This window comes from Felis catus, chromosome B1 (genome assembly GCF_018350175.1).
Source record: "Felis catus isolate Fca126 chromosome B1, F.catus_Fca126_mat1.0, whole genome shotgun sequence".
In the NCBI taxonomy this organism is placed as follows: Eukaryota; Metazoa; Chordata; class Mammalia; order Carnivora; family Felidae; genus Felis; species Felis catus.
In genome coordinates, this window is record NC_058371.1 from 20,517,592 (window position 1) to 20,542,371 (window position 24,780).

General features: G+C 39.1%; 1 protein-coding gene across 1 annotated transcript in view; it reads left to right on the plus strand.

The window, feature by feature from the left end:
- ASAH1 (N-acylsphingosine amidohydrolase 1) overlaps window positions 1-24,780 on the plus strand; it is a 49,710-nt gene that overhangs the window by 8,657 nt on the left and 16,273 nt on the right. The window contains exons 2-4 of the mRNA XM_006930587.4: window positions 15,374-15,420; window positions 23,804-23,894; window positions 24,289-24,375. Of these exons, the coding sequence (XP_006930649.1) occupies window positions 15,374-15,420; window positions 23,804-23,894; window positions 24,289-24,375 (225 nt within the window). The remainder of the gene's footprint in view (window positions 1-15,373; window positions 15,421-23,803; window positions 23,895-24,288; window positions 24,376-24,780) is intronic.

Here is a 24,780-nt window from a genome sequence, read left to right on the forward strand (position 1 = left end):
AGGTATCTTATTATTTTGGGTGCACTTTTAAATGCGATTGTTTTCTTAGTTTTTCTTTTTGCTTCATTAATGGGGTATAGAAATGCAACAGATTTCTATAGATTGATTATGTATCCTGTGACTTTACTGAATTCATTTATCCATTCTAGCAGTTTTTTGGTGGAGTCTTTAGGGTTTTCTATATATAGTATCATGGCACCTGTACGTAGTGAAAGTTTTACTTTTTTTTTTTTTTTTTTTTTTTTTTTACCAATTTGGGTGCCTTTTTATTTTTCTTTTTGTTGTCTGACATTTGTGGCTGATACTGTGTTGAATAAATGTGGTGCTTGTCTCATTCCTAACCTTAAGGGGAAAGCTATCAGTTTTTGCCCATTAAGGATGATGTTACCTGTGGGTTTTTCATATATAACCTTTATTATGTTGAGGTATGTTCCCTCTAAACCTATTTTGTTGAGGGTCTTTATCATGGATGGATGTTGTGCTTTGTCAAATGCTTTTCTTTGTCTATTGAAATAATCTTTTTCTCTTTTTCTTATTGATGTAATGTATCATATTGACTGATTCGTGAATATTGAACTATCCATTTAACACAGGAATAAATCCTACTTGATCATGGTGCATGATTTTTTTTTTTAACGAATTGTCAGATCTAGCTTATGAGTATATTGTTGAGGATTTTGCATCTGTGTTCATCATGGATAGTGAACTGTATTTCTTTTTTTTTTTTTCGTGGTGTCTGGTTTTTTAAAAAAAAAATTTTTTTTTAATGTTTATTTATTTTTGAGAGAGACAGAGACAGAATGAGAGTGGATTAGGTGCAGAGAGAGCGGGAGACACAGAATCTGAAGCAGGCTCCAGGCTCTGAGCTGTCAGCACAGAGCCTGATGCAGGTCTTAAACTCACGAGCCGTGAGATCATGACCCTAGCCGAAGTCGGACGCTCAACCGACTGAGCCACCCAGGCGCCCCATCTGGTTTTGATAGTAGGGTAATGCTGGCCTCTTAGAGTGAATTTGAAAGTTTTCCTTCCCCTTTTGTTTTGGTAGAATTCACCTGTGAAGCCTTCTGGCCCTGGACTTTTGGTGCTGGGAATTTTTTGATTACTGACTCAGTTTCTTTGCTGTCTGCTCAAATTTTCTGTTTCTTCGTATCTCAGTTTTGGTAGTTTGTATGTTTCTAAGAATTTATCCACTTTTTTCTAGGTTGTCCAGTTTGTTGGCATATAATTTTTCATAATATTCTTCTATAATTGTATTTCTGTGGCGTTGGTTGTTATTTCTCTTATATCATTTGTGATTTTATTTGAGTTATTTATCTATTTTTCTTAATAGGTCTGGTTAGAGGTTTGTCAATGTTATTGATTATTTCAAAGAAGTAGCTCCTGGTTTCATTAATCTGTTCTATTGTTTTATTGTTGTTGTTGTTTTATTTTGTTTTTTTAGTTTCTGTCTCATTGATTTCTGCTCTAATCTTTATTATTTCCTTCCTTATGTTGATTTTAGGTTTTGTTTATTCTTTTTCTAGCTCCTTTAGGTGAAAGATCACTTTGTTAGAGATTTTTCTTGTTCTTGAGGTAGGCCTGTATTCCTATAAACTTCCACTTAGAACCACTTTTGCTGCATCCCAGAGGTTTTGGACTAATGTGTTTTCATTTTCATTTGTTTCTGTGTAATTTTTTTTCTTCTTTTATTTCATGGCTGACACATTCATTGTTTAGTAGCATCTTATTTAACCTACATGTGTTTGTTGTGGTCTTTCTAGATTTTTTTCTTATAGTTGACTACTAGATTCATAGTGTTATGGCCAGAAAAGATGCATGATATGACCTCAATCTTTTTGAATTTGTTGAGCCTTGTTTTATGGGCTAAAATGTGATCTGTTCTGGAGAATGTTCCTTGTGCACTAGAAAAGAATATGTATTCTGCTGTTTTAGGATGGAATGTTCTGAATATATCTGTTAAATCCATCTCTTCTAGCATGTCATTCAAAGCTGTTGTTTACTGGTTGATTTTCTGTTTACATGATCTGTCCCTTGACATAAATGGGGTGTTAAAGTCCCGTACTATTATTGTATTGCTATCGATTAGTTCCTTTATGTTTGTTATTAACTGTTTTATATTTTTGGGTGCATAAATATGTATAATGTTATATCTTCTTGTTGGATTGTCTCCTTTATGATTATGTAGTGCCCTTCTTTGTCTCTTGTTATAGTCTTCTTTTAAAGTCTAGTTTGTGGGGCACCTGGGTGGCTCAGTCGGTTGGGCGACCGACTTCAGCTCAGGTCATGATCTCACAGTTCGTGAGTTCGAGCCCCGCATCAGGCTCTGCGCTGACAGCTCAGAGCCTGGCGCCTGCTTCTGATTCTGTGTCTCCCTCTCACTCTGCCCCTCCCCCACTCATGCTCTGTCTGTCTCAGAAATAAACATTAAAAGTAATTAAACAAATAAAAATAAAAAAAAAATAAAGTCTAGGGGCGCCTGGGTGGCTCAGTCGGGTAAGTGTCCAACTTCGGCTCAGGTCATGATCTCGTGGTTCGTGAGTTCAAGACCCACATTGGGCTCTGTGCTGACAGCTCAGAGTCTGGAGCCTGTTTCCGATTCTGTGTCTCCCTCTGTCTCTCTGACCCTCCCCCGTTCATACTCTGTCTCTCTCTGTCTCAAAAATAAATAAACGTTTAAAAAAATTTTTTTAAATAAAATAAAATAAAGTCTAGTTTGTCTGATATTAGTATTGCTATTCTGGCTTTCTTTTGACGTCCATTTGCATGATAGATATTTCTCCATGCCCTTTCTAATTTAAAAAAATTTTTATTTATTTTGAGAGAGAGAGAGAGAGAGAGAGAGAGAGAGAGACAGAGCACAAGCAGGGGAGGGGCAGAGATAAGAGAATCCCAAGCAGGCTCCGTGCTGTCAAACAGAGCCTGACACAGGGCTTGATCCCATGAGCCATGAGATTGTGACCTGAACTGAAATCAAGAACCAAACACTTAACCGACTTAGCCACCAGGTGCTCTTCCATGCCCTTACTTTCAATCTGTACTTGTCGTTAAGTTTAAAAAGAGTTTGTTGTAGCCAGTATATAGATGGATCTTGTTTCTTGTTTCTTTATCCATTTTTATCCATTCCTGTTTTTTTATCTTGTTTTTTTAATCGCCCTATGTCTTATAATTGAAGCATTTAATCTATTTACATTCAAAGTATTTGATAATATGTATGTATTGTCATTTTATTATTTGTCTTGTGGTTGTTTCAGAAGATTTTCTCTGATCCTTTCTTTGTATTTCTGTCTTTCATGGTTTCCTGATTTTCTTAGTGGTATATTTGGATTTCTTTTTCCTTGTTCTTTGCATGTTTATTAGTGGGTTTTGATATATAATTACTGTTAGATTTGTATATAACCACATCTGAATATAGCAGTCTATATTAAATTGTTGGTCATTTGTGTTTGAACCCATTCCTTAATCCTCTCTAACCCATGTTTTAGATATATGTTATGTCTTATGTCCTTTTACTTTGTGAGTTCCTTGACTGATTTTTATACAGAAATATTACTTTTTACTGTTTTCATGTTTCCTACCTTTATACTGTCACTTTTGGTCTCTTCTGTCCACTCAAAGAATCCACTCTAATGTTTCTTGCAGGGCTGGCTTAATGGTCACGCATTCTTTGAGTTTTTGTTTGGGAAACACTTTTTACCTCTCCTCCTAGCTGAATGATAGCCTTGCTGGTTAGAGTATTCTTGGCTGCAGATTTTTCCCATTCAGCACTTTGAATATATCCTGCCACTTCCTTCTTACTTGGAAAGTTTCTGCTGAAAAATCTCCTGCTAGCCTTATAGGTTTTCCTTTGTAAGTTACTGCCTTGTTTTATCTTCATGCTTTAAAATTGTTTTATCACTAAATTTTGCCAATTTAATTATAAATAGTCTTGGAATGGGTCTGCTTTTGTTGATTTAAAAAAAATTTAATATTTATTTTTGAGAGAGAGAAGAGAGTGCAAGCAGGGGAAGGGCAGAGAGAGACACACACAGAATCCATATCAGGCTGCAGACTCTGAGCTGTCAGCACAGAGCCCAAAGTGGGGCTCAAACTCATGAACTGTGAGAACATGATCTGAGCCGAAGTCAGACACTTAAGTGACTGAGCCACCCAGGTGCCCCTGCATTTGTTGATTTTGATAGGAGTTTCTTTGTACCCCCTGGATCTAGACATCTGTTTCCTTCTCCAGATTAGGAAGTTTTTAGCTATTATTTCTTCAAGTCAGTTTTCTAGCCCCTTTTCTCACTCTTCTTTTTGGAGTTCACTGTGTTCCCTAAATCTTTTCTAGTGTTGCATATTTTGTCTCTCTTTTGTTCATCTCGATTATTTTCCATTACTGTTTTCTAGATCACTAATTCATTCCTCTGCTTCTTCCATCCTGCTGTTCATTTAATTAACATGTCTCTCATTTCATTTGCTATACCCTTTATCTCTGCTATATTATTCCGTATCTCTGTGTTAAGGGTCTCATTCATGTCTTTCACTCTTTTCTAAAGTCCACTGAGTGTCCTGATGATTGTTACTTTAAATTCTCTATCAGGCATGTTACTTTATATGTGTTCTACTTAGCTCTCCGGCTGAGGTCTTGTCCTTTTCTTTCATTTGGGATAAATTTCTCTGTCTTCCATTTTGTCCAAGTGTCTGTGCCTGTTGCTGTGTGTTAGGAAAGTCAGCTATATCCCCTATTCTTGAGGATAATGGCCTTATGAAGAAGAGGTCCTACAGTGCCCTGCCGTATGGTGTCCTCTGTTCTCCAGGGCCTGGTGCTTCCTGGAGTATCTCTAGTGTGTGCTGCCTATGCTCTGTTTCTGGTGTCCTGGACAGTTTATCTGTGAGACCAGTTGTCTACAGAGGCTCTCTTTGCCTGTTGTGGGCAGTGTTTGGTCCCTGGTCTGAATGTCGCACATTTTGACTAGGTGTGCTCTGACCTGTAAAATGAGACCTTTTGCCACCCCTGTTGGAGCAGAAGCTCTGCAAAACTCCCACTTTGGAAGACGCAGTGTGAGCAGGAGGTTGAGCCAGTGTTCTGGGGGAAGGGCTCCACTGTGTTGAGACTGAGGCAAGCTTATTAGGAGGGGCAGTTCCACTGGTGTGTGGGATCAAGGCTTGGTTTAAGCACCTTAGGTAGTAAGTGTGGGAGTGGTGCTCATTCCTGCAGGTGGTCCTATGCTTATGCTGAGGGTCAGGGGAGGGAATAGTGACAGCCGATTCCTTTGTTCCTAGAGGGGTCTCTCTGTGAATGCTGTCTCTCTGGGACATCCTCCTACATGAGTGAATAATCCCCATACTGTGTGCCCCAGGCACTATTCACATCGCTATTTCTACACAGTTTCTGCAGATTGTTTACCTGCTTTCTGTCCAAGAGTAGCACAATGCCCTCTGGGGTGTATCCCAGCCAAGCCCACTGACCCTTAAAACTCCAGGCTTTAAGCCCCACTGCTTGCCAGAAGTCAAAAAATTTGGCCCCTCTTGCTTCCTAAGTCTATTGCTGTGGGAATTTTGTCTTGCCATGTGCTCCCCTGTGTGCTAGTTTCTCACTTGCCCTTCTCTATGACCTTGGCTCCCTCCCCACTGCAACAGCCACCATCTGTTTTTCTCCCATACTGCACATCTCTGCACTTTGTGCCTTCTTCAGTGTGGCCTCTTCTCTACCTTTACTTGAGTAGTATTTTCTGCCACTTTTCAGGTTGATTTCTGAGGCATTTAGGATGATTTGATAGTTATCTAGTCGTATTTGTGGGATGAGGAAAGCCTAGGGTCCTTCCACTCTGCCACCATCTTCCTGTGCTTGCTCTGTAAGTTGTTATTTTAAAATAATTTTAGATAATGATGCTTTAAAACACTAAAAAACAATGTCAGAGACTCATTCTTTGAAAATATTCCACATCATGTAAATGAAACATTATTATTTTTTTAAGTATATTTATTTTGAGAGAGCAAGAGCAGAAGGGACAAAGAGAGAGAGAGAGAGATTGAATCCCAAGCAGGCTCCACATTGTCATTGCAGAGCCCAATGTGGGGCTTGAACCCATGAACCATGAGATCATGACCTGAGCCAAAACCAAGGGTCAGACACTTAACCGTCTGAGCCACCCAGGCACCTCAGAATCATGTAATTTTGAATTTAATGTTTTAAAATTTCTACCAAAGCATATAGTCCAAGAAAATCAAATGATGTAGATAGGTTTATGATGAAAATCAACAGTCTTCTTGATTTTTTCCATTCCCTTCCCTAGAAGCAAACACTTTTAACTGTTAATACTCAGGTGACTTTCAGCCAGAACCTATGTCCACTATCACACTAGTAGTTTGCAGCTGTCTTTTTTGATTAATTGATGCTTGTGTCATATTGGGGGCAAAAAGTTTTGGATCTCTCCTGATTATGAATATGACTTTGATATGGTTGTGCTCAATTTGTCTCACTCAGCTTTAGACATTGTCTACTCTAATACTTCAGTGATGGATAAAAGTTTAGCTTACCTTCAACCATTTTCCATGTACCTTTCTTTTTTTTTAAGTTTTGATATGTAACTGACATACCATACAATTCACCCCCTAAAAGGATATGATTTAATGGCTTCAGCATATTTACAGAATTGTGCAACTATCTCTCCAGATAGTTTTAGAACATTTTCATCATCCCTAAGGTAAGGAAACCTTATCCCTTAGCCCTGACCCTGAAACCTACCCCTCAGCCCTAGGCAACCACTTACATAATTTCTGTCCATAGATTTGCCCTTTCTTGACATTTATGTACAGGGGATCATGAAATATGTGGTCCTTTGTGACTCACATCTTTCACTTAGCATAATGTTTTCAAGGTTCATTCACATTGTAGCATGTATCAATACTTCATTTCTGTTTATGAGTGAATAATTTCCATTGTATGGATACACTACATTTTGATCATCCATCCATCAGTTAATGAACATTTGAGTTGTTTCCATTTTGCCTGTTGTAGTGCTGCTGTGAACATTTGTATTTATGTACGGTTTTTTTGCATGTACATGTTTTCATATTTTTTCAGTTTATACATAGGAGCAGAATTAACTGGATCACATGATAACTATATGTTTAACTGAGGAAGTGCCAGACGGTTTTCCAAAGCAGCTGCATTATTTTACACTCCCACCAGTGCTGTATGAGGGTCCCAATTTGTCTACATCCATGCCAACACTTGTTTTATTAGTAGTAGTAGTATTGCTATCTTAGTGGATGTGAAATGGTACCTCACTGTGGTTTTGATTTGCATTTCCCTACTGACTATTGTTCCCTATTGACTATTACAATATTCCCTATTGTTTAGCATCTTTTCATGTGTTTGTTGACTTATATTCTCTTTGGAGAAATGTCTCTTCAGATCTTTTGCCTATGTTAATTAAGTTGTCTTTTTCTCACTAAGCTGTAAGATATATATATATTTCTAAGTTTTGCCATTGGCATAAATGTGAGGGTTTATTTCTTGGACTCTGAATTCCTTTCCATTGATTTATCTGTCTTTATACTGATACTGCAATGTCTTGATTACTGTTGCTTTAACAGTGAGTTTAAAATCAGGAAGTGTTAGTCCTCCAACTTGGTTCGTCTTTTTCAAGACTGTTTTGGCTATTATAGGTCCCTTGAATTTTCATATGAATTTTAGGATCACTTGTCTACCTGCAAAGAAGCCAGCTGGGATTTTAATAGGTATTGCATCAAATCTGTGGATCTGTTTAAGGAGCATTGCCATCTTAACAATATTAAGTCTTCCAGTTTATAAACATGTATGTCTTTCCATTTATTTAGGCCTTTAATTTCTTTTTACAATATTTTATAGTTTCCAGTGTGCAAGTCTTGCATTTCTTTGGTTAAATTTACTGCTAAGTACTGTATTCTTTTTTATACTATTTTAAGTAGAACTGTTTTCCTAATTTCATTTTCAGTTTGTTCATTGCTATTTATGGGATTAATTTTTGTACATTGGTCTTGTATACTTCAAACTTGCTGAATTAATTTATTATTATTTTTTAAAATTGTAGTGGATTCCTTAGGATTTCTATGGATTACATCATCTGAAAATGAGACCATTTTACTTCTTTTTCAGTATGAATTCTTTTTATTTTCCTGCCTACTTGCTCTGGCTAGATACTGTAGCACAGTATTCAAGTGGTACACATGGACATCCTTGACCCCTCTAACTTTTTTCTCCCTTCTTAGTTCTATATACTTTTATTCTTGCATAGTAGACATTAATAACATAATTGTAACTGTAATTGAGTCATCCATTTTTTGTATATCTCCTTTTAAAAAATGGAAATAGTAAACAGTTTAAAGAAGTATGACTTGTAAATATTGGTTATTGCCTAGTGTGCTGTGATTTCATTTCCTTCTCTATAATTCGGAAGCCAAAACTCTAATGGCACTGAAAGTATATTCAACTATATTTTCTGCCAAATATTCATATTCATGCCACATTTTAGTTTGCTTCATGTTTATACCATGGCATTTTTGTACAAATTTTTTCCCTTGGGGTTTCTCATTGTTTTCTTTTCATTTTTTGTCATTAGAAGAAGAAACCAAACCTATGCCATCCTGACTGTAGTCTGTATATTGTTCAGCTTCTGACTTATTATCTCAGTATTTATTGTGTCTATTCTTGAAACCTACTGAATTTCTTTTTATAGGGACCATATTTTTCCAATGCTAGTTTCTTCCTTTAGTTTCTAGTTGTTGTTTGTTTTTTGCTCTTAAATTCTATGCTTCTCTCCTATCCTCAAGTTCTTCCAGCCCTTAAACCATACAGTTTACTGTATGGAGTCCCCCTTTCTAGACACCTGTATCCTGGAGCCCTCCATCACCTTTACCACTCTGTAAGTTGGAATCATTATTTTGAGATTCTGTTCCTTCTTTTACTTGGTTTACTTCCTTGTTTTCCTAGAATACGTCTTGAAGTAACTTAAGAAATAATGTGTGGGAGGTAAACTGAGTCCTTGCAATGACTTAAAATCAAAGATTTTATTTAAATATAAAAATTGATCATTGCTTGATGAACTATAAAACTCTAGTTTGAAATTAATTCCTTCCCAAGGAAATAATGGCATAACTCTTTTCTAGCATTCATATAGCTGTTGAGAAGTCTGATGGGAGCGTTATTTTTATTCTTCTGTAGGACCCACACCCCAGTTTAGGTGTAGAGGCTTTTATGTTTTTTGTCTTTATTCTTTATGTCTGAAATAGCACAGTAATGTGTCTGACTGAAGGTTCTTTTTTTCAGTCACTTTTTGAGTAATCAGTAGGCGTTTTTATTTCAAAGACACATCTCCATTCAGCTCTAGAAAATTTTCTTACATAATTTCACTCATAATTTCCTCCCCTTTGTTTTCTGTGTTTTCTCTTTCTGGAAATCCTATTAATCAGTTGTTAGACCCCACATATTGATTTTATAAACATTTATCTTTTTTTTCCTCCTGTGGTTTTATTTTATTTTATTTTATTTTATTTTATTTTATTTTATTTTATTTTATTTTATTTTATTTTTCCTGTATTTTCTGTATGATATTTTCTATATTCTAAGACAGATTTTCTCACCTTTACTTTCCTGTCTTTTTATTTCAGCAGTTATGCTTTTAATTACTTGGGTCACCTTTTTTTCATATCATTCTGCTCTTGTTTCATGGATATAACAATATATTGACTTTCTCTTGAGGTTACTATTTGAGTAATCAGAATGTTGAAGCTGGTAATTATTTGATATTACTTTTTTTTTCTGTTCCTTAAATCGTGAATAATCAGAATATTGAAACTGGTAATTATTTGATATTATTTATTTTTTTCTGTTCCTTAAATTATTGGAGTATATTTTAGTTAGATTGTTTTTAATTTGTTTTCTTTGTGCCTAAATATTAGAATAGGAGGCTTTTAGGGGCACCTGAGTGGCTCAGTTGGTTAAGCACCTGACTTCAGCTCAGGTCATCATCTCACAGCTCATGAGTCTGAGCCCTGCTTCAGGCTCTGTGCTGACAGCTCCGAGCCTGGAGCCTGCTTCAGATTCTGTGTCTCCCTCTCTCACTGCCCCTTCCCTGCTCATGCTGTCTCTCTCCTTCAAAAACAAATAAACATTAAAAAAAAAAAAAAAAAAGGAGACCTTTACTCTCAGGCAGGAGTCATTCAACTTTTTTTTTGGTGCAGGGCCAGAAAGTAAATCTTTTAGGCATTTTGGGCCAAGAGACAAATAAAGGATATTATGTAGGTACTTACATAATTTCTATATTGCCACAAATTTTCTGTTGATGAAAATATATTAGCAAGTTAATACATTTTTTTGTAACATAGGTCTACTAATGAGAAGAATTGAATTCTTATAGGATGGGCATTTTGCTTATTGGGATTCAGGATTAGTGTCCCACATTGATTGCAAATGTTTATATGTTGTTCCTGCTCTGTATTGAGATTTTACTATATGTCATATTTGACAGTTTCTTTTGTATGGATGGGATGAATAATAGCTTCCCAAAGATGCCCGGGTCCTGAGAAGCTGTGGGTATGTGCTTTTTATGGCAAAGGGGCCTTTACAGACATGATTTAGTAAAGGAGCTTGAGATGAGGACATTATACTGGATTATTCAGAGGAGCCAAATATAATCACAGAGGTCCTTATAAGAGGGAGGCAGGAGGCCAGAGAAGAGAAAAGATGCTGTGCTGGTGGCTTTGAAGATGGAGGAAGGGACCATAAGTCAAAGAATGCAGGTGATCTCTAGAGGCTGGAAAAGTCAGGGAAACAGATTCTGCCTTAGAGTCCCTGAGGGAGCTCTGAGCTGCAGACCCATTTTAGACTTCGGACCTTCAGAGCTCTAACATGATAAATTTGTGTTATATTAAGCTATTATGTTTGTGGTAATTTGTTACAGCAGCCATAGGAAAGCTAAGTGCGGCCAAATACTGCATAAGTCCATTCATGTGTGATTTTAAGGACTCTGCATCTGGGGCACTTCTAATTGATTTTTGGTATGTAGGTAGTAAATGGAGGAGTGTTGGCTGATGAGACAAAGTAGAAGAAGCTGTTGTGAGAAAAGGCGAGCGCCAAGAGGCTCCTGGCTCAGAGTGGCAATTATTCTGGAGGGCCTTATAAAGATAATAAAGGAGGATGAAGGTAGAGTTAAATTGAGGGGTCGGTAAACAGGAAATAACCGCCATCCTGACCACTGCGTACAAAACCACATATGGCATTATCACTGGGCAGAAAACTAAACACACACAATCTCTCTCTCCATCTCCTTCTCTCTTTTTTTCACACACACCACCGCAAAGGGTTTTCCTCTAAAGAAACAAAAAAGAGTGTAGGAAGAACAGAGGTAGCTTGTATAGGTGTTCATGCTTTACAGCAGTGGCTGGCAGAGTGCAGCCAGCTGGCCCAATGCATCCTGCCCCCCTGGTTTTTTTTTTTGTTTGTTTTTTTTGTTTTTTTTTTTGTTTTTTTTTAAGCTAAGAATGGTTTTTACATTTCTGGAAAAATTGGAAGGGGAAAATCAAAAGATTAATATTTTGTGACATGTGCAAATGATACGGAATTCACGTGTCAGTGCCCATAAACAGAGTTGTCCTGGAACATAGCCACACTTGTTTGTTTGCTTACTGTCTGTGGCTGCTTAGCATTACAACAGTTGAGTGGTCTAGCAGAGCCTGGGTACAGTGCACTTGGGGCTTTTCCCGGTTGCTTGGCACACTTCAGGTGACGTTCATGCACTTTGAACTCAACAGGATTGTAAGTGCCACATGTATCAATGCACCATGTTATTATTATTTTGTGTGTGTGTGTGTTTTATTTATTTTGAGAGGGAGAGAGAAAGAAAACCCTCAAGGGAGGGGCAAAGAGAAAGAGAGAGAGAATCCTAAGCAGACCGGGGAGACGGAGGGAGGGAAGGAGGGACAGAAGGGGGGGAGAGAGAGAGAGAGAGAGAGAGAGAGAGAGAGAGAGAGAGAATCCCAAGCAGACCCCATGCTGTCAGCACAAGCCTGATGCAGGGCTTGACCCCACTAACCTTGGGATCATGACCTAAGCCAAGATCAAGAGTCGGATGCTTAAATAAAATGACTGAGCCAAACAGGTGCCCCATCGATGTGTTGTGTTATTTTAATCTTTAGGGAAAAAAAAGAAAGTTACCAATGCAAACCTATCATGTCGAAACAAGAAAAGTGGGCTTCAAATGTTGTGTCCTTGAGGCAAAGTAGAGAATGGGATTATCTTGTCACTCAACTAGATGACAGCACATCTAGAGTTGTGCTGAAGGAATAAAATACACATCAACTTGGCATGATTAAGCACTCATCACAGTATTCCTATCTTACAGGAAAAAATGATCAGAAAAACAAGACAATTTAAAGCAAAATATCTCATCACAGCAGAATTTATTTACAAATTTTAAAAAGCAAATGAGGCTGCAGTCAAAGTAGGTCTTTAAGTAGCTCACCTGTTATCAAAGCAAGGAAAACTATTTCCCAATGGCAAGTTAATGAAATCACATTTGATTGCTGCAGAAGAAATGCATCCTGAAAAAATTGTGTTGCACTATTAGCCTTTAGATGAGAACAGTTCTCCAGGACTTTGACAGAAACATCCATATCCATTAAAGAACAAGGCAAATTGATTCCCAGTTGTTGATACTGACCAGTTATTGCTATTTATTAAAGCACCATTGCCAATTTGAAACTGAATTAACATCAGGGCATCACTTAGGTGTTAATGTTGTGTGTATAGAGTTTTGTTTTGGAATTTTTTTTTTGCCTAAATAAATGTTATAAATATATTTTTTATTTTTTATGTTAACTTTTTTTTAATGTTTATTTTTAAGAGAGAGAGAGACAGACAGAGCATGAGTGGGGGAGGGGCAGAGAGAGAGGGAAACACAGAATCTGAAGCAGGCTCTAGGCTCCGAGCTGTCAGCACAGAGCCCGACGCAGGGCTCTAACTCACGGACCGTGAGATCAGGACCTGAGCTGAAGTCAGATGCTTAACCGACTGAGCCACCCAGGCACCCCAATAAATGTTATAAATTAAAGGAAAAATGAATAGTCTGCCTGGAACAACTATAGGCAAGGATGCTTTCAAAGAACTTGAGAACTTGGTAATTCAGTAAGACCTGAAATGGAATGTGCTATTTTGTATAACAATTGACAATGGTAAAAATATGTGCAGAGGAGACAAAGCTTAGCTGGACAGATGTTCAAAGCTTGTGAAAATGCAAGCTGTTTCAAGCTTGTGATTATTAATTATATTACTGGTTGAAAGGTACTTTGTGGAAAATATTTGAATCTGTCATGTGCTAATGAAACCAGTAATATCAACTATGAACTTCTTTTGCTTTCGTAGACTTAACCGTTATCATTTTTTTTTTTATTTTTATAAGACATAGACGCTAAATGTCCAAACTACTGTATCAGTAGTAGTTAGATAGGTTAACAGTGGTGAACTTGTGCTGCAGGCCAGAATTCTTCCAAACAAGAACCACTGTGAACCACTGTTACTGAACATTGAATGGCTTTGGACATTAGCTTTTGCCAACTTGATTATAATTCATTATTGATATAATAATATAATAATTCAATATCAAATTGCTATTATTTATTATCTAGTATGTTATGCTGTAGTAATTTAGAAACAGTTTAAATTCTAATGATTGGATTAGCTTCTGATCATTTGGTGCTCACTGCTGTTTCTTAGTGAATTCAGTCTAAAATTACAAGGCAAAACTTGAGCACTTTGATGAGAAACTTATACCGTAGTAAAGTTATTTAGAAAGTTAATGTTTGCATCACAGGTAATGTCGGGGTATATTATATGCGTCCTTACTGTAAGATATTAAGACATTATGAAATGAATAAGCCATAGGGATGAAACGTACAACATAGGGAATATAGTTAGTGGTATTCTAATAGTTTGTATGACGACAAGATGGTAGCTTGTGGTGAGCATAGCACAGCGTATAGAATTGTGGGTTCACTATGTTGTACACCTGAAACTAATGTGACATTGTGTATCAACTATACTTCAATTAAAAAAAAGTTAAAATAAGATGTTAGATGTACATTCCTACACAAATTTGCTGCAGGTATATTTTCTGAGCTCATACTTTAGTTCTAGTAGTTCCCTTTCCCTATTCCACCTCTTATTGTGGATTTATACTTCTTTTTTTTTTTTAATGTTTATTTTGAGAGGGGGAGAGGGGCAGAGAGAATCCCAAGTGGGCTCTACGCTGTCAGCACAGAGCCCACATGGAGCTCGATCCCAGAAACTGTGAGATCATGACCTGAGCCAAAATTGAGTCAGATGCGTAACTGACTGAGCCACCTGGGCGCCCCTATACTTCTTTATAAAAAAAGTTATTTTACTTTTACAATATTGGGTCTGTGGAGAGGAGGAGATAAACATGCTTGCTATCTTGAATTAGTAATAAAAGAATCATAAATCCGTGTGGACTTTTCTCATTTTATGTTAAGAGCTCCTTTTATTTTGCTACCGAGCTTAAAACACTTCTCCCTGAAACCGTCTCACTCATTCATTCACTGAGTGGCCTCAGTGATAGGAGCCATGTTCACCTCAAGGAGCACAGAATCTGGTCATGGAGAGAGAAAATGAGTAGTTACACTGCAGTGTATAACTACAGTAATGGAGCTGGGCTCGGTGCCATGGGGAAGGTAGAGGAGAGGATAGCTGTGTTCATATGAGAAGTACAGGAAGACTTCACAAAACAGACAGCATTTGAACTGGATCTTAGAATTTAAAGCCCAGAGTTCACTAGGTGGAAAAAAAGGCATGTTAGGCAGCAGGAACAGCATGCTGGGGCGGGGAAGGGTGAGCGATCGGAAGATGTGGTCGCATGTGACTATACGTGGTGGGCGGAGTGGCAGGAAATGAAGCGGAGAAGGTAAATTATGGCCAGATTATGAAGGGCCTATGCAGTGTGTCCTGAAAATCTGGTTTGCGATGCAAATCTCTATCACAGTGGAGTTAGCTCATAAATTCAAGCGGTAGCATATTTTGTCAGGCAATTCACTGTTCCTCACAAGTCAGCCTATCGGACATGAACGTGTCCATCTACTTTTTACATTTCCTCTTTACTCAGTGTGTTTGCAACATAGAAGCCACATTACAGCACTAGTGCAAACTGAATTAAGACTGAAAATGTACTTCAGTTTGAGACTTTAGAAATTTTCATGGGAGGAGAAGACTTTTAAGAGGTATTGAAATGATACAAAAGGGCAAACCATGCTTGTTTTTTGTCGCCATGACTTTTGACTGTTTTTCAAATTGCCTGTTCAATTTGTGACTTTCTAAAACTTAATTTTCTTTTTTTTTTTTTAGTGGACAGAAGATTGCAGAAAATCAACCTATCCTCCTTCTGGACCAACGTGAGTAAATATCAAATGGTCAAAATGGACTTTGACCTTTAGGGAGATTTTTCTCTATGTAATTAATGATCTCATAAAAATGACAATAATGAACAAAAAATTAAGTGATGTCTTCTGAGGCCTTTATTTTTTCTGAGACAATTATTTTTTTCAAGTTTGTGTATTACATATTTGCCTTTGACCCTGGACAAATATGGAAATACCCCATGATTAAAATGCCCATTTCTAGCCTATCAAAATCAGAGGAAAAAAAATTTCCATTCTCCAGTAAATTCTGTCTACTGCTAAGCATTTTCTCATCCCAACAAGTGCAGAGCTGAGGATGACTTTTTTGGTGCCTCAGTATGAACCACTGGATTATATTGGAAAAAGCATAGAGTCTTATATGTGAGACCTTCAAGAAATAAACCCTGGTATGATAATCAAAGCTGTCAAAGACAGCAGAGGATTCAGAAACATAAGGGAAGGAAGGGTCAGTGTCATATTTTAGTGCATTTAATGTTTATATTTTTAATCGAGGTGTATGGCCTTTTCAAATCTTTTGTGGCTAAATGAGCCTGTGAGAAAGACCCAGGAATAGCCCACCCACCCACAGGGTACAGAATGTGGAAAAAAAGGGAAAGGTGTAGGGAAGGATAATCTTTTTGCCCTGTTGTCCTATTTTCTTTCTTTCTTTTTTTTTTTTTAACGTTTATTTATTTTTGACAGATAGAGCATGAGTTGAGGAGGGGCAGAGAAGGAGAGGGAGACACAGAATCCGAGGCTCCAGGCTCCTAGCTGTCAGCACAGAGCCCGACGCGGGGCTTGACTCACAGACCATGAGATCATGACCTGAGCCAAAGTCAGACGTTTAACTGACTAAGCCACCCAGGCACCCCCTGTTTTCCTACTTTCTGAAAGTAGCCTGCTACTGTGGGGGAAGGAAGAAAACAACTTGAACGTGTTAGAAATAAATCTGCCGTGGGCGCCTGGGTGGCTCAGTCGGTTAAGCATCTGACTTTGGCTCAGGTCATGATCTCACACTTTGTGGGTTTGAGTCCCACGAAGGGCTCTGTGCTGGTAGCTCAGAGCCTGGAGCCTGCTTCAAATTCCCTGTCTCCCTCTCTCTTTGCCCCTCCCCTGCTCATGCTCTGTCTCTCTCTCTCCTTCAAAAATAAATAAACATTAAAAAAAAATTGAAAGAAATAAATCTGCCAGTTATTTTACCAGCAAAAAGGAGTTTATTTGGGAACAACAGAGAATCGCAATCCTTTACAAGCAAGCTACAGCAAAACCATAGGCAAGCCTACAGAGCAAAAGAGGGGAACACTCTTTTATAGAGGAGAGCAGGGAGTGGCAGGTGGGGTTGGGGGGAGTTGGAAAGGCTGTTCAAACAAAAAAAGGCCATTGGAGTAAATGGAGTTTGAAGTATAGTGGCTTCTCATTGGCTGATATGGCAGTCCCTCATTGGCTGGGCTGTTGCCAGGGGAGGAAGAAAGGTTTTCTTCCTCCTATGAGGTTAGTAAGTAGCACCTAAAATACTATCGACTTGCCAGGCTCCTTTCTTCCTGCTGGGTCTATAGTTGAGGAGAAGTGAGAGGGCAGGAGAGTTCCCCCAACTGCCTCCCGATTCCATTCTAAATGACGTTTCCTTTTAGATCAGGTGCCCTAAGTATCGAACCTAAATTTGAGCAAACTGCTCCCCGCCCCCACCCCCACCCCACTTTGGAGACTTTATATCCCTTTAAGGCCACAAATTTTAACAGGTGGATGCTGTCTCCTGTGAAGAGGTTTGAGAAGGGGGTATAGAGAAGGAAATCATCTACATATTTTAACAAAGTAGAGCCTTCAGAAAACTTCCTATCATCCACGTCGTCTTTTAAGGTTTGTGAAAAGTAAGAGGGACTCTGCAGAACCCTGGGGTATTTCTGTCCAGGTGTGCTGCTGTTCTTCCCAAGTGAGGGCAAAAAGATACTGGCTATTCCAACCAGCTAGAATGCAAAAATGCATGGCATCGTTAAATTGTGAAAAATTTGCTTTCACTAGGAATGGATATCAGTAGCATAGAAGGGTTGAGAACAACAAGATGCCGAGAGAAAACAATGGTATTTGTTGCTCTTAGGTCCTGGACAAACCTCATCCTTGGTATTGGATTTTCTTACACATAAAATAGGAGTATTACAGGGAACTAGTGAAGCCGTGAGCCTTATAATCTATTAAGGGCTTGGTGCTTTGAGGGGCTTCTTCGTTTACAGGCTACTGATTAATTCTGCAGAGAGGTTTTGAGGGATCTCTTTGAATCTTCATGGGGAGGTGCACTTGGGATTCTCCCCATATCAGTTAAGGATTTTGCCCATTACGGGGATGGTAGGTAATCCGGTAGGAACAAATAATCAGGGTCCCTAGATGCAGCTATAGTCAGGTATGGAGCAAATGAAAGATGTGGAAGTGTCATTGCATCCCCCTGGTTGGCTATTTTGATTACTGTTGTCCAATTCTAGAATTATTTCCCCTTTGAGGAGAGGGAGATTCTGGCATGATAGTTCTGCGAGAAATCCAGGCCCAGTAAGTGAATAGAGGTAGAGGAACTAAGGAGAAAAGGGGCCTATTTCTCAAAGGGCCTAGACAAAAGGGAGTAGCGTCAGAGATGGGAACCTGTTGAGATTTATCAGAGACCCCCACCCCCGACTTGAACTGTTTTGGCGCTCTTGAGGCTGAGGCTGCTTTACAGCAGTGGCACTCAGCACCAAGAGTGTGGCTCTGGCGTCACTACAGACAGAGATTCGTTCCCAGTCTGGAAAGCGGTTCTCCAGGCCAGTTAGGAGGGAGGATCGGGACAAACCCCTGTAGTCCCTCGGGGCCACATAATGGGGAATTAGGAGGACATTGGAAAGACTCCCTAGGGGGCTAACAGCGCTTGGAGAGCTTAAGTTTCTAACAGTCTTTTTTCTAATGCTCTGACTCATTGCAATAACAGCAGAAACTAGGAGGTTTTGGGTTTTGTTTAGGAGCCTTCATTTGCCAAAGTTGAAAATTGAGAATTTTAGCAGTCTTTTTTTCAGGTGACCCACCTAGGATGCCAGTGGCCTGGTTTGCCAAGTCCAATCTAGAGTGAACGTAGTTTTCCATTTCATCTTGGTCCTTTCAACTAAAGAAGAAACATCCCACTTCAGGTCATTAATGAACATAGAGTTCAATGCTACCTGGGTGGATTCAGCATCTAGAAGAAAACCAGAATTTTTTAAAAAGCAATCTGGAGCTGGGATGCCTGGGTGGCTCAGTCCATTGAGTGTCCGACTTCTGCTCAGGTCATGATCTCACGATTCGTGAGTTCTGGCCCCAGGTCAGGCTCTGTGCTGACAGTGTGGAGCCTGGAGCCTACTTCGGATTCTGTGTCTCCCTCTCTCTGCCCCTCCTCTGCTCGCACTCTGTCTCTCCCTCTCTCTCAAAAATAAATAAACATTTAAAAAATAATAAAAAAAAATGAAAACAATTTGGAGTCTATTATAGTAGCCATGAGGAGATTCATCAGGCTTTTGTGTGCAGGCCTGAATTTTGTTCCCATCAACGGGCTTAGGAAAAGCTACTGTCATTGCTCAGTGCGGATTTCTTGCAAGTGTTCTAGCATCTTGCCAAAAGTTAGGAGTCTGTTTCTCTAAATATCCTTCAGGATGTTCCCAGTGGGCTAGTTTCATCCAGTGTGGCCCTCACAAATAAGCATGTGGACTAATGGATATGAATCTGAGAAACTAGATTGCTAAGTTTGAATAAGTAGGTTAAATTCAATAGCAAGCTTATGGGGATCGTCAGTCACTTTAGAAAAGTCTTTAAGTGTGGCTTACATAGTTCCCTTGGTGCTGGGAACTTGAGAAACTTGGAGTTTCTGTAGATCCTCAGAAGAGTCCATTTTAAAGAGGCAGGATTTAGTAGGTTCAGGAGAGGAAGCAGGGAACATTTCAGGGGAAAAAAGAGGTTTTGGCAGTGAGAATAAAGGAAAGTGGCACCTGATGGGGGGCCTGACACCAGGTGGCTGCCTTGAGTCTGGAAACAAAGAAGGTAGGGGAGCAGAAAAAGAGGTCTCTGAAACCATTTTGACTTTGTTCACTTGTTGCATCAGTTAATTTACTGATTATTACGACGAGACGAATTCAGGATCCTGGAAAGGATTCAGAAGTCTCAGGGTACCACCTAAAATAGGCATCAGCCTGCTTAAGATTTTCTCTCTCTCTGCCCCTCTCCTGTGCACGTGTGCTCTCTCACACTCTCTCATTCTCAAATAAATGGATAAAATAGGTGTCCTATTTAGGTTTGTTTGTTTGTTTGTTTGTTTGTTTGTTTGTTTGTGTTTTAAGGAACTGTGCTCTCTAGCTTACTTTTGAATAAAACAAGTTTGGGGAGATCAAAATTTCTCCTTGTTGGCCATTGAAATTCTAAATTCCTTTTGGTTAACTCAGTCCATTTAGTCATAAATGTGCACGCGGACGGATCCACTTTAAAACATAAAGCAGCTGGAGTCCAAGTAGGGGCCAGGTACCCTCAAAGCATTTTGATGACTGGATTCCCATTTTTTAGATGTTTTTCTGTAAAGAGAAAAGTTCCTGAACACCACAGTTTGAACAGAACAGCCTGGTTCCGAAAGAATCAGACCGAAAGCCGGTATGTTTCCAGTAGGAACAGTCCAGTTCCAAACTGGAGTCAGACCAAAGGCTAGTGCATTTCCAGTAGGCATAGTCCAATCCCAAAATGAGTCAGGAGGAATGTCAACACAGACTGGTACAATTTAAACAGGGACAGTTGGTTCTAAACAGGAGTTGGACTAAAGGTCATTACGGTTGTAACAGAAACAGTCCAATTCTGTAAAGGGGTCAACGAGTACTCTCATTTAAAAAAAAAAAAAAAAAAAGCAAGTCTTTAAGACAGATTCCCAAATAAAGCCTGAAGAGCTCAGATACAGAGAGAGAGGAACTTGAATCCTGGAGAAATCTTACCCTCAAACCCCAGGATTGGCAAGAAAGCAGGGAGTCCAGTGGACTCTGTGGGTATGGGCACCTGTTTGTTTCCAACCAGCTTTGGCATTGTTGGGGGTTTTCTCTGGATTCCACTTCTGATCACCAGGTAATGTGACCCTTAAAAATAAATTTGCCTGTTGTTTTACCAGCGAATATGGGTTTATTCAGCAAAAGCAGAGAATTATAGTGAGGGACAAGCAAGCTGCAGACAAGTCTGCAGAACAAAGGACAGGAACACACTTTTATAGAGGAAAAGGGGAAGTAGGGAAAGCTTTTATAAATAAAAAGTCTCCTGGAGCAAACTGGGAGTTGGAAGAATAGTGGCTTCTCATTGGCTGGGCTTTTGCCAGGGGAGCCTCTCCTCCCCTGCTGGGACTTGTTCCTTTCTTACTGCTAGGGCAGGAGTTGAGGAGGGGCAGTGGTGCATCATGAGAGCTCCCCTGTCCACTGATTCCATTCTAAATGACATTTCCCTTTATTCATTTTCAGAAACCAGTAATAATAAGATGACAGTTTCAATTTTTGTAGCACTCCAGTATATATGTTGTACTGCACTTGCCTAAATTATGTATTCTAAATAGCCTCTATCCCAGATACAGACTGTAATAAACAAGATTCTTTTTATTTACTTACCTTTATGTCAAAAGAGGCAAATATATGGCAGGAAGTAATTTAGAAGTAATCAGTCTCTGGGGTGCCTGGGTGGCAGAATTGGTTAAGCATCTGATTCTTGGTTTCAGCTCAGGTCATGATCTCACGGTTCGTGGGTTCAAGCCCCACATCAGCCTCTGTGCTGACAGTGCAGAGCCTGCTTGGGATTCTCTCCATGCCCCGTTCCACCCCCCCCCCCCCCCCGCCCATCTCATGCTGTCTCTTTCTCTCTCAAAATAAATAAATAAACTTAAAAAAAAAAAAAAGTAATCAGTTTCCATGTTATTCTAAAGCCGTGAACATTCCAGCCCTCTGTCATGTGCTTGCTCTCTGGAGGTCTTCCTTTGTGTCAACACTGGGACCATCTTGGTGTTCAGTGGCTTACTGAATGAATGCATCTCGTGGCTGGTCTCACGGCCACAGTTCATTTTAACACGTAATGATTACCTTCCATGTTTAAGACTTTTTTCCTACTTCCTTTCATGTGTACCTTACAGGTGTCTATGAATTGGTTACCCTACAAACCTTCTCTGCTTGGGCTTTTAATTGGTTCTAGGTTGTTGAGCGTATGTATGTGTATACACGTGTACACATACATGTGTACAAAGCTCACATGTACAAATAAACATTTTTCTCATATTTATGTATCTATACAATGTAAATATTTTTGCTCTGGTATTCCTCCTGGATTTCCTCCTGCCTCACTAGCCTGTTCTCCACATCAAATTCTTCCATTCTGCTCTGATCCTTTTCTCTGCACTATAAATGTGTCTTGGCATGTGAGAGGGGAGCGTGGTATTCATATACCTTTGAATGACAACACAATCCTCCTGTACTTTTTTTTGACCAAGTACATCGATTCCAGAGCTCTGCATGGGCATCTGTGAGGGAAGAGAGAAACGCCTGTGTATCCAGCCTGACCCGTCAAATAAGTACTAGAGATCAAGGGACTGACAGCTGGAGCACCTCCAGAATCCATCCAGATCCCATTAGCATTTATTTTCTCCTCCTTCTAATTTGTGCATGCATATACTGTGTCACTTGGACTAGTTTCTGAGCCACCTGGGGAGCCAGGTGGGTTCAGGCACTTCTTAATAGTGACTGTGATGATCTGGGCGCAGCAGTTACCAAGTCTCAAAAGTAATTTAATGACGTTTATTGTTTGTAGTCAAGTAGGAAAATATTCTCTAGTAATTACTATTGATTGAATACTGGTACTGCTGAGTGTTTTTTGTGTATTTCATGTAATCATCACTGCTTTCATAAGGCAGATACTATTTATTTCTCTAGGAATTTGAGGTAGAGATGTTAAATGCTGAGAAAACTTGAAAAACATTTTAGAAAACACTTAATGTGAATTAAAATGTGGGATCATGGCTAAATTCTAGTTATTAAAATAATTTTGTTCAGTTTAACAGAAGAATTTTCAAAGAATTCTGATTAGTGGACGTATTATTATAGAGAGGTCTCTGGGGTCTCCCCATGCCCTGTTAATCTAATCATCTGCTGTAATGAGTTTACTTCCTCTACATTTCTTCTTTGCAGTCCTTGAGCCTACCCAACGCTCTGAACTGGAAAAGAATCAGGAGATTAGGGTGGATATAGGTTTGGTGGCTCACACCAGGGCAATAAGGGAGCAAATGCTGGCTATTTTTAGGCATAGTTCTAAGCTGATAAATCACCAAATGGCACACCCTTAAGGGCTATTTCAGTTTAGTAACAAGAGGTGGAAGATAATGTTTCAGCAGCTACAGAAAACAGTTGTAGAGTTCATCCACCAGAAATGTGGCCCAGCTCCATCGATAAGGGAGTGGATGTTGCAATGTCTTCATTGTAGAAATTGCTATGTGTCAGTTGAAGAGTAGAAAATCAGGGAATACGTATGATGGAATAGTGCTCGGGTTTGGACTGAGTACAGAAGCATGAGAAGAGAGGGAACATGGCAGGAAGAGTCACATGGCTGAGTGACTGGTGAAGGTTCTTGAAGCCAGTCATGGGAAGCTAATACATGTTGCCACTTCTGGGGGCTTAAAAGATGCCCTTACTGAAGCCAGTGCTAAAGACATGATTTGACAGTAGCGTTAGACTGTCTAAGACGGAACTCTGAGACTGGGATACCAGTCGGAGAAGTGCCCAGAGCCTAGACTAAATCTTTGCAGAGATTTGGGAGGGGAAAAAAAGCAGATATTTTCTTTTTTTTTTTTTTTTTTTTTTTTTTTTTTTAATGTCTGTTTATTCTTGAGAGACAGAGACAGAGCATGAGCAGGGAAGGGACACAGAGAGAGACACAGAATCCGAAGCAGACTCTAGGTTCCTAGCTGTCAGCACAGGGCCTGACCTGGGCTCAAACTCGCCAACTGCGAGATCATGACCTGAGCTGAAGTCAGACGCTTAACCCACTGAGCCACCCAGGTGCCCCAAAGGCAGATATCTTCTAGCACTGATACATAGATTACATGAGGCTCTTGAGGCGACATTGATTCCTCACATGTCACCAATTCACCTTAACCTTTCAGAAGGTAGAACTCTAGTTTAAGATTTCTGAAATCACATGTGATTGTGTATGCAACATAGGGCAGAAACACTAGGTGGGAAAATGAGCTTCTCTGCAAACTTTGGTTTGAGTGCTGTCGTCTGTATTGTTGTTAAGAATGTGCCTCTAACATATCCATCTAGATGTAACTATCCAACTCTCATCAAGAAACTGCTTTTGACGTTTCACGGTGATGCACCTCTCCTTGCAGCTATAGGGGTCCAGTTCCGTGGTATACCATAAATCTCGACCTACCGCCCTATAAAAGATGGCATGAATTGATGGCTGACAAGGCACCAGCGGTATGCTGACTGTTAAATCTTCTGTTTGTGACTTTACTCAATATAATTGCATTTTTAAAAGAACAGTTCGTGAAAGTACATACCAGGTATTTTAAAGATACGGTTTTGATACTTTCCTCCCATTAACAGTAACAGAAGAAAAGATGTCATTTTTCTGTAGCTTCCTGCTCTTTTTACTAGCCTTTGCCTTTTGTTTCTGTATCGTCTACCTTCATCTTAATCATAGGGCCTGTTAAAGATGTATTCTCTGTATATATTAGATTAAAATATTTTCAAACAGCACTCTGCTTATGTATGAATAAGTCAAAAGGTCTGTATCTGTTTTCATTTTACCATTATTAATCTTAAATGTCAACACTTTTTATGTCTATTAATTAAATTATTTATTTTTCAGCTAAAGGTTATAATGAATTCCCTGAAGAATATGATAAATGCTTTTGTGCCAAGCGGAAAAATTATACAGATAGTGGATCAAAAGTTGGTAAGAAATATTATTTCCCACAATAAATTTTAAACACACACACATCCCCACATACATGCAGAGTTCAGACAAGGCTTTTGTATTTAAAGACGTAATTTGACAACCTCTTCTAAGGAGGTTGGATGAGTTTGCATTGATTCTAGACCACCTGTCAACTTTAGAGGTACTTAAAATTCTGTGTTCTGGTAGCATTAGAGTAATAGGACACAAAATAGCATGGCAAATTGTGGCAGTTGACTGCCCCTTCATCTGTTTGTTTGTTTGTTTTTTTGAAGTATGGACTATTTTATACAACAATGGGCAAATGATGTTATTTCATCTGGGAGCATGTCATTTCTGTCCCCTCACACAGTGTGTTGACTCTTGAACTCTACAGGTTTGAATTGGGAAGGTCCATTTATACCT